The following is a 10714-nucleotide window of genomic DNA, read 5'->3' on the forward strand; positions in this document are numbered from 1 at the left end:
CCCTTTTTCTTTTTTCACCGCCTCATCCGACCAACAACACTACCATACCCCCAACCTCTTTCTTAATATTATAATTAATTTAGTATTCTTAAACATCACACTCTGTGTCTAGCTGTATTTAAATTCAACACCACAACAACTATTCTCAACATTCAAAAATGCAGATCCCCATTATATCTAATACGTTCCCTTCAGAATGCAGAGTGGAGCGGCTGCTGATGGGGCCCGTTGTTCACTACAATACCCTCCTTCTTCATGAGCCTTGTTACGCACTTCATTGATTAAATAATTAAATTCAGAAAGAAAAAGCCACGAAATTCCTCGAGGCTCGTCGCTTGCCTCCTATATATAACCCACCCCACTCGTCATTCCATATCTCACGTCGGGTTTTCTTTTCTTCTGCGGGATTCCTCGCAGAAACAAGAAAACCCTCTGCCTTCTTTAACCCAACCTTCACTCATCTCTCTGTTTTCTTGTTCTGTTGAATCTAGAGTTTATATTTATACGCGCACAGAGACATTTTTGTAAATCCTAGTATTGTTTAATTCCCAAGAGTGTGAAAATGGAGCTGCATTCTGCAACCGCAGCGAAAAGACTTTGGAATGTGTTGAGGATCAGCTTCTTGATGATGAGGAAGGGTCTGATATCGAAGAGGAAGCTGATAATGGACATGAATGTGATGATGAAGAAGGGAAAACTGCTCAGAAAATCTCTGAGCAATCTCATGTCATCCCACCATCACCATCATCATCATTCCAAGAGCATGACACGTGGTGGATTTGGCATGCAGGAGTATGAATTCTCTTGCAGTAACAGTCCCAATCCTGCTTTTCTCTACCTTCACAAACGGAAACACCATTTCAACTTCCCTTGCATCAACCATCCTCAGGTCATCGATGAAGAGCCTGACCTAGAGCCACCTAAGGCCACGGTTTTGATGCCCAAAACCCCAGAATACAGCTTCAATCTTAGGTTCGATCCTTCAGATTTTGCTGCAGGTGACAGAAGGAGCCCTCTTTTGTCGCCATTTTCTGTGAGGATATCCAATTTTTCTTCTGTTGATGAGCTTGAGGAGCCTGGGAATGGTCTGGTTGATGACCAGGCCGAGGATTTCATTACAAGGTTCTACGAACAGCTCAGGATGCAGAGCCGTACCCAGTTACTAGAATACCCAGACATGTATACACAGGATATATAGAATTTCTGAGACGTGTATACTCTGAAATCTTGTATCTTCATGGTTTTTTCCTCTGTGTATTCATACCTGTATAGTCTCTGGAGCATTCATTCAATATTTCATATCGTTCAAATAAAATACATTTTATGTATGGTCTCTCTGATGTTTTGAATATTTGAAGTTGTGTGGGATCTTTTTTTTCTCCCCCTTTTTGTTTTTGTTTTTTTTTTTTGGGTTTGAGGGTTCCATCATTGTTGGTGTGGTGGGCAAGGCCTTTTGGAATATGATTTGCTTCTGCTTTTGGTTAATGCTTTTGAGCGACGCCGACCGAGCAATACCCAAATTTTGAACTTCCATTATGTCTTTGACAGCTTTGTCTTGCATTTGATTTATTTTCACACCAGCTACCGCATATGTTCTCTGTAACTCTCCTCTAAGTTCAAATGGGCATTGAGTGATCTGTAATAGTATGAGTGAACTGGGTATCTTGGCTATCAAACATATTTAACGTCTCAATTCTCCACTCTAATTCCAGTTCAGATCCAAATAGTGATAATAGATGTGTCATGCGACATTTTTTTTTGGCCGGAATTAGAGTGGAAATCCCATGCAAACCATTCTGAAATATCGTACAGACCTCCGGAACAATGTACAAGAACAGACATTAGAAGTGAGCCATGTCCTATTGGAACGAAAGAGATCGAAACGATAAAAGAAACAGATAAATAAATTGAAACACGGTGTATCAGGAAAGTCTAATAACTCTAAATATAATGAAGAGTGTGAAAGCAAGCTTGCATTTTTCATATGGAATGTAATAGTTTTGGTCCTGCTAAGAACTAATTAGGATTACTCGGCCCCACAAAGAAGAAGAAGAAGAAGAAGAAGAAGATTACAGCGCACATGAAGAGGACAAGAATTTCCATGGCTGGGCTGTCAAAAGCATTAATATACTCTGAAGGGAACACTGGGCGTGACCGTTCCTTAATCCGCACTAATCCATCCCGTGACAACATTTGTTGGATTCAAATCAAAAGGAAAAACTATGCAAATTATATATATATATATATATAATAGATTAAGCCTCAGTTTTTTTAGATTAAAAGGAAGTGATTTTAATTGACTAGGCTAAACATGACGAAAGTTGTTAGGAGCCAGAGAGAATTGTTTTGAGAATTTAAACTAAACATACGAGAGGTGTGTTAGAAAAAGCTTATTTTCATAAGTTACTCGAGGATTATGTTCTTGCAACGACTCAAGTTTAAAACTTCAACTAAAATAACATTTTTTCGAAAATTCCTATCAGTTGGGTCAGGTCGAAATTAGGGTTAAACCCACACCTTGGGCAATCAACGTGCAGAATATTTGTTTTTCAGTTATTTTTGCTTATTTATGTTTAGCAGCTTTGCCATTTTGATTTTACATTATACTCCTATGATGCTAAATATAAGGCCCTTATATTAATATGTATAAGGGTCTTATATTTATGACCGGAGGAGTATTTAAAGAATTCAGAAAGAACTTGATCGTTTCTCGTATCTTTTAGCTAGCAAAGGAAGATTAAACCCTAAAACTAAATGATTAAATAAAATAATTATATTGGCCGAGTTTTGTTTTCCGATATAAACAAGCATTCATGCCCTTAAAACATGGATTCCACTCTGCTTCCCCTTCAACTAGTTAGAGCTGTACGAATGTTGTAGCTTAATTTGAGCTGTATCCCAACCGTTATTAGCTGATCCATGTTTATTTAATCAGATGTTCTCCCATCAATAGCCTTATCAAACTATTAAATTCCCTTTCACGCTTGATACGATTGGACATTTCAGAATTTGAATCCGCGTCACGAAATATCAAATTCCTTATTAATTATTGAGAATTAAGGCTCCGTAATGCATGAAAATACTCTTCCAGTATTTAATATAGGACCTAAATGTTGAGTTGATTTTGATTTTAAATATAAAACCTATTTACTCCTCCGGTCCTTAATATATGACCTAATTTTTGAGTTAATTTTAGTCCTAAATATAAGATCCATTTCTCATATTTATCAGTTTTCTTTAAATTATCCCTATAAATACTCCCTCAACTATAATCAAGTAGAAGAGAGAGAGGGGTATTAAGAAAGATGATTATGATGTTTTAGAGAAAAAATGTGTCACTTTTCTTATAATTAACTAATTACCTAACTTCTTTAATTTAATCAAATTAGTTAAATGGGTTTTATATTAAACATCGGAGGAGTATCATATTTATCAATTTTTCATAAATTATCTTTATAAATATTCTCTCAACCATAATCAAATAGAAAATAGAGGGAAAATATTAAGGAAGATGATTATGGTGTTTTAAGAAAAATATGTCATAATTTTTATAATTAACTAATTTATCTAACTTTTTTAATCTAATCAAATTAATTAAATAGATCTTATATTAAGGACCAGGGAGTAATGAAACTCCAAATACTCAGAGAGCCCCATAACACCGTAGGTAATTTAGCAAAGAGGTTTTATAATGCAGATACCCAGAAATGATAACTCGCTCTTTTTTAAAAAAAAAAACTGTTACGAGTACTTGCAAATAAATTAAATGTGTGTTTTTAAATGTTACATTGAATGAATAAATCAGAAAGGTTAACCTGGCCTTTCATGTGGGAGGAAAGATTCTTTCCATTTGCTTGACTGGAATTTAGATAATGACGTATTCTCTCGCTGCTTATTGCTGATGGGTTCATTTCTTTTTAACTCATGATTATGAATTATGATTAGCTCCTATAGGTTGCAGCACGGAGTGTGAATAGTCGTTTTTTCCCCCTAAAAAGGAAAGCGGAAATTAAATTTGGTGGGACGCAGTTTAATCCCTCGATTTACGTCGCATGAATTCCTTCGTAATAACTTTTATTTTGCCAACTGCAGTAACTCTTCGATACCTCACAACTTATGCTCCATAACTATCAGATTCATATAAAAATATAAAATAAATTTTAAAGAACTGTCGAAGCGTGTAGAAGTACGAAACAGAGACGATAAAAAGAGGCTTTTTCTTGCATGCAGGGGACAGCGGGGTTTAAAACCTCGTTTAATGAAGAAGAAATACAGAGGTGGTCTAGAAAATCCAATATTCTCCCTTCAAAGAAAAAATGACAAATAAAAAAACTGAAAAATATAGGACCTGTTTGTTTTTGTTTCTTTTTTTTTTTTTTTATAAAATTTTTTTTAGAACAAGTTTAGAAAACAAAAAACAAAAGAATTTGTTTGGATAATAATTTTAAAAAAAATCATGTTTTAAAAAAAATTATAGAAAACCATACTTAGTAGGTGATAGTTATCATTACTAATAATAAGTGGTGGATAATAGTGACAAGAGAAGAATATTTTTTAAAACTTTTCAAAACAAAAAATAAAAAACAAAACAAAACAAGAAAACATTTAAAAGTTGTTTTGGTTTTTTGGTTTTTAAAAACATATTACTTATTTTTGTTTTTTAAAATAATTAACTAAAAACAAATTACTAAACAAGTTTTTTGGTTTTTGTTTTTAAAAACAAAAAATTGTTTTTAAAACAGGAAACCAAACAAACCCATAATATTTCAAATAAGTCACCTAACACTTTAAAACCCCAAGATGTGTGATTTGATATTTTACAAATATAGTTCAATGATTAAAATATCCTTATATCAAACAATTTATTAACAAATTGTAAATAGTAAATGACAAAAAATGACAAATTATTTATTAACAAATTATGAACTAATAATAATAAATGCTAAATAACAAATGATAATAAATGTTTTGACAATAACAAATTTGATAATTTCTCTTTACAAATCTGATATAAAAACATTTTACTCATTTAACTATATTTGTAAAACATCATATTAAATACCACTTCTTTCTTTGTCATTTCTAACTCTTAAATGCTTAAATTAGAAAATGATAATTTTAGGATTCTCTTCATGAACCCCCAAAATATGTTCATAAATTTTTGGCTTTAAAATTCTTAGTTAATAATTATATAAATTGTTTTGGGCAAGTTCTTTTGTCAACCATCAAACTTCATCCTCCAAATTGGCAAATTCTGATCAATATTTTTTGCTTAAATTTTTCCTTTTATGCAAGCAACGATTTACACTATTCTTTTTTCATCTTTTGTGGGAGATTACATCATTTCCCTAACATATCTAATAACTGAATGCTGATAGTTCTGTATATCATGGCCAGCAATCACTTGGTAAAGAATAAGTCAAAAAAAAAAAGGCGTGGTTAAGAGCTTGCAGGCTGTATATATAGCTACCACTATCAGGGGCTCTCTGGGAGAATTGGACTAGTTTCGAGTATTTTGCTCACATCTTCATCCAGGGGATCTTTCCCCAACCAGAATTCCTCATGGAAAAGATCTTAGACCGCTCAAGCCCATTCCCTCTAAATCCAGTCAACTTGGATGACATCATCGGCATCACAAGAACGGAAGATGCATGAATGGTATCCTCCCCAAAACCCAGAGACAATGCACATGCATTCTGCAGTCACATTTCAGATCTCAATTCACAAGGCCATTACACAAGAATAATAGACCAAATTATGAGTATATACCTTTGCCTTCACTAACACATCTGTCGCCTTTAATAACAATCCTTTTATGTGTGTTCTAGTGTCTTTGTTCTGTGCTTCTTCGGATGAGACCACCAGTCTGCAACAGATCAACAGGGTATGAACTTTAGTTATATTATACCAAACATCGACCAATGTAATGTTTAAAAAGTTTCTTCTGAATGTAGCCTCGACAGACGTAACATTTATGCCACAGAAACAACTTCATAGCATAACCATGTGCTAGGGATTGATTCATTCAGTATGGCCTGCCCAGAAATCTCTATCCTACTTTTTTTTTGGGGGGGGGGTGTGGGGGGCTAGGGCTTCAAACTTCAAAGTTTCCATAGGTTCAAAATTCTCGTTAGAGCATGCATTGTACCTGTTCATCTCTGATGAAATACCAGAAGGCGCCATGGTATCCAAAGAACTATCTTTAGTTTCATGACCTGAAAATTTTCAGAATAAGCTACATATTTTCCACCAGCATCTAAGAAAAAACATTAACCATTATAATTACAAAACCTTTTGGCTCATCAGGTGCCAACAATGAAATGCCAATGAACACACAAATCATTCCAAGAACAAACATTGTCGTCCTCAATGCATCAAATACCTGTTTTCAGGGAGATAAGATTTGCATGACACCCAAATTAGTGATCTGAAAACACTTGTCAAAAAAATAAAAAATAAAATAAATTAGAATGTACCTGATATTCTTGAAAATATATAAACCCTGTACAGATAGAGAAGAAAGTCCAAACAATCTGAAGCATGGGAACAATAAGAATTGCATCAAACAGTGACAGCCCTTCATTCAGCCTTGCCATCTGCACATAATGATAGACTGGATAAGCTTCACAACAAGTCGATCAAAATCAAATACAAAAGTTTCTCTCATAATAACATCTGCAGATAGTGGAGAATACACATCAGAGCTTTACCCAGAATCCGGCTGTACTAAGAAATAAAAGCAGCATGGAATACGTGAACCAGCCATGCAACTGATAACCACCAGACATGGCCAGTCGTAGAAGGTTTGAACTGCCAAATGTCAAAAAAGAATTTTGCATTAGAGATCAGTACAGTTGTAGAATCATATAGCAAATTAAGATGCTGGAGAAGCTGATTTACAGGGATTTTGCAAACAACACCGAGCAAGAACCTACAGCACCAGAAACTACAGCATAGGAAAATGGCAGCAGCATGAGCCAATAGGGGCTAAGGTCTTGTCCTGATGCAGCAAGCAGAAGTTCTCCTCTCCTACATATTCCATATGTTAATAGCATAGGAAGCTAATTTTTTATTGAAGTAACAACAGGTCAGATTTCTGTAATCACCTGTAGATGTAGTGATGCACAGCAACAACTATAATCAAAACTAGAAGGTAAAGAAGCAATGGAATATTGGAGTATTTCTCTGCCAACTGCTCTGGTGTATAAACTGAAACGCAAGCCATTTATTATACATCAGCTTACATCCATTAACATATCTTTAAATGAATATTTAACTTATCAAATAAGCACCAATGAGTTTACTAGGGATGGAATCTCATCAATCAAAAAGCGTTGAGAACTGAAAAATTCAAATGTAAAGAACAGGAGGGAAACATGTCCAGCTAATATACCAGGAGATTGGTGATTGCCAAAAGCAACTAGAAAGGTGTTTCCAAGAACAATGAATGCTGTGGCGACCAGTACCCTGTTTAAATGACAAAAATTAAGCCACTAGAATTCACATAACCAGAATGAAGAGTGATAAAAAGGAAGCACGAGACAGGAATCTAAATTTGATTTAACTTACTTGACAGTCACCATTTTGTTCAAGACAAAATAGGCGAATGCAATATTTGATACAAATTGAACAGACCCCAGGGCTGCAAGTAGTGACTGCACGACAAGCAGAACAAGAAAAAGAAATCAGAAGCACATGGAATGTGCCCAGCCAATTAAAAAACGAATATGTGACATGTACCAACTCACCCGCCCCCAAAAAGAAAGTTATGTTTTATGAGAAAAATAAAACCACTTCATATGTTGAGCTTGAAATCCCATCAAACAGTACACAAATCATACCTGAGCAGCATACCCAAAGGAAATGAAATTAAGGCAATTCCCAAGAAAGAAAAATACAATTCCTGCATATCAAGATTATGAATGCAAATCAGAAGCCAGCAACCAGCCAACAGAGGTATAAAGAGCAAAGGCCATAAATAAATGCAATTAAAACCATACCAACTCTCCATGACTGGAAGTATATAATAGGCTTTGGGGTCAGCTTTCCATCACTTCCAATTGCAGAATGTCTTTCTCTCTGCAGTAAAAAGCCCGTCATCTTAATTCCTCCCAGTGATTTCATTATTGTTAGAACAGTTTTTTCTTAAATATTGTGATTGTTGCCACAGATATCCCAGGCTACATCATAAAAACAAAATTCAAATATTCATATCATGACACTAATCAGATATGAAACAAACAGAATCAGATGGAACGACATAAAAAGGTAACCCTTTCAATCAATGGCAGAACCACGTTGGAGGGAGGGTGCACAACTACCTTAGATTTTGCTAAATGCATGTACATAGCATAGTTATTGATAACAAGCCTCAATATCTCTTGAAATTTTGAACCCACTGGACCCACAAAGTTTAATAAGCTCATACATGTATTTTCTAATTGTATGACATTTTAAATTAGACCCATTAACTTCACATATGTTTTTTTTTTCCCCCCTCCTTTCCTTCATTTCATTTTTACTTTGATTTTCTTCCACCTTTCTTTTGCTTTTTCCCATTCCTCCTCACTTTCTGCTCTAAATAAAAAATTACCACTTGAATGTTTATGGCAATCACTCATTTCATTGAAGGCAATGGCAGAGGGATACCAAAATGTTACTTATTCCTAAAAATCAAACTGACTGTACCCTACAAAAGTCCGTGACCAAGATTAAATAGTCAGAAAACCCATATTAACTAAATTTGTCCCCATTTTGGGCAGCTAAAATCTGAAGTCATCATTGGACTTCATTACAAAATGAAAATGGAGATTAAGAAGGCACGTCACAAAAAGTTCTAACCAGAAGAAAAGATTTGCCCCACCTCATTATGGCCTAACTTAAGGAGATTTGTCCCGAAGTTTATAGCAATGCTTCCGATAAGGTTGATGAACGCTCCAACGATCCACTCCCCCATGGATCGTGAAGGAGAATTTGCATGCAGTAGGAATGTGAAGATGGTGTATAATCAGTCAATAGTAGTTCCAAGTAGGCTCGCGTGCGAAATAGTAGTTCTCAATTGTCAGTCATTAGCTAATGAGATGAGAAATAGCCTTTCTTGTATGCGCCAAGGAGGATAGCATGCGAACATAACTTGATGCAAAGGAAGTTAGAATTCAGAAGAGAGGCAGCCTCCTGTCACCTACAGGATAAATCAAATGATTTAATTAAACTCACCCTTAATAATTGATAGGTGGTAAAAGTTATTTCAGATGGGAATTAAAGAGAGAAACCTATAAGTAAAATTAATAGACTTACAAAAAAAGGAAATGAAAATGAAAAGTAGCAAGGGTTAACTAATTACAAGTGAGAACACCAGCAGAATTCGTCCGATCCTAGGGAAAGTGAAGACTAAATTGCACAGTGACTCTCGCTGTACTAAATGCAGGGGGAACTTGAATTGGGTGAGAAACAATACAGGACTACTACTAATTGATCTTTAAGAATTTGTAGAGGCGTCAATGTCAAAACAGCAAAACCTAAAAGCAATAGAAAAAGAGGTAGCTGCAGACCAACATGCTTTCCCCCAGAATCCAGATCTGGAGATTTTACAAGAATGTTGACCCCAAAAGATCCAACTAAATGCGTCGGCAAAAGAAACCTAACCATTCAAAAGAGGACTGAGAAAGATTTTTTTAAAAAAAAATCGAAGATGATGACTCTTACGAATGATGAGGAGCCATAAAAAGCTTGAAAAGAAGCTAATTTACCTCCCAAAGAAGAAAACGAGCTTTTCCCTCTTCAACCGAAACTCAGAACACCCAGCAACTTGAACTGGTGGGATCGATGCTTGGCTTCAACAGAATGACAGACCACGGGAGACGTGTGAATGCAAAATATTTTAAATGAAGTTAAAAACAAAAAACAGCATTAGACTTTTCACGATAAAATAGGGGCGCGACTTTTCTTGGTCCGGATCGAGGCGCCTAAAGCAATGCCCCAAATACAAGGAAGATGTGGCCGGAGCGCCAAAGACAGACATAGAAATAAGCTGTCGGGTCAATACCACAGAAATAAGCAGGCAAAAGCGTAGGACTTGAGCGACCGGTACTCCTACAACTGCCCGCATATGATCCAGTACACCTCGGATACCGTCACATTTTTGTGAAGCAATGTCTCCACCGTTGATTTCTTGTTGAATAATCACGTCATCATTCGCGGTAGCGCCCATAAATTTTCGTGTTTAATTACGGAGGGATAATTAAAATTAGGCAACAGATGTCCACATCAACGCCCATGCTTATATTAGAATCAAAGATGAAGTTGAGTTGATTAATTATGCTTTACGATAATTTATTTTTCAGAAAAACGGTACACCGTCATTAGGTTCCCTTTCAAAATAGTTTTAAAAGGCATTTGGATATCATAAAAAGTATTATTTTGCAAATCCAAATAATCTCCTCAATATATTTACTTCTTATTTCATCCAAACACGTTCTAGATAGGGCGGTATGAAGCTGATCAGCTTTGAATTCAGAGCAGTGATGACGAATGCTCTTGGCAAATTGAACAGGGATATGCCATCGGAACGGCGAGGAATACGCGAGGAAGTGAGAAACTTCGTCAATTAACAAATAATGGCGACGTTGAAGTAGGCATTCAGCGAATTAGGAAAACGTGACCCCCAAATGCATCCATATACAATTCCAGGGAAAAGCTTACGATCTTGAAGTAA

At 35.5% G+C, this 10714-nt stretch overlaps 2 protein-coding genes across 2 annotated transcripts; one reads left to right on the plus strand and one right to left on the minus strand.

The window, feature by feature from the left end:
• The first annotated feature begins 543 nt into the window (after nt 1–543).
• On the plus strand, nt 544–1328 carry LOC114736515 (uncharacterized). Its single transcript, XM_028924363.1, has one exon. The coding sequence runs from the start codon at nt 563–565 to the stop codon at nt 1196–1198; it is 636 nt and encodes a 211-aa protein (XP_028780196.1). The 5' UTR covers nt 544–562; the 3' UTR covers nt 1199–1328.
• A 3891-nt stretch (nt 1329–5219) lies between these two features.
• Nucleotides 5220–9993, minus strand: LOC114736516 (probable magnesium transporter NIPA8). The gene is made up of 14 exons (XM_028924364.1): nt 9750–9993; nt 8864–9181; nt 8001–8079; nt 7842–7903; nt 7570–7655; nt 7394–7467; nt 7107–7209; nt 6901–7029; nt 6711–6810; nt 6477–6596; nt 6292–6382; nt 6149–6215; nt 5770–5866; nt 5220–5696 (listed from the first exon to the last, which is right to left on the minus strand). Exons 2-14 carry the CDS (start codon nt 8954–8956, stop codon nt 5520–5522), a joined length of 1278 nt encoding a protein of 425 aa, XP_028780197.1. The 5' UTR covers nt 8957–9181; nt 9750–9993; the 3' UTR covers nt 5220–5519.
• Between the last annotated feature and the right edge of the window lie 721 nt (nt 9994–10714).

Source organism: Neltuma alba, unplaced genomic scaffold (assembly GCF_004799145.2).
Source record: "Neltuma alba isolate B1F8T4 unplaced genomic scaffold, ASM479914v2 tig00013342_pilon, whole genome shotgun sequence".
NCBI classification, from domain to species: domain Eukaryota; kingdom Viridiplantae; phylum Streptophyta; class Magnoliopsida; order Fabales; family Fabaceae; genus Neltuma; species Neltuma alba.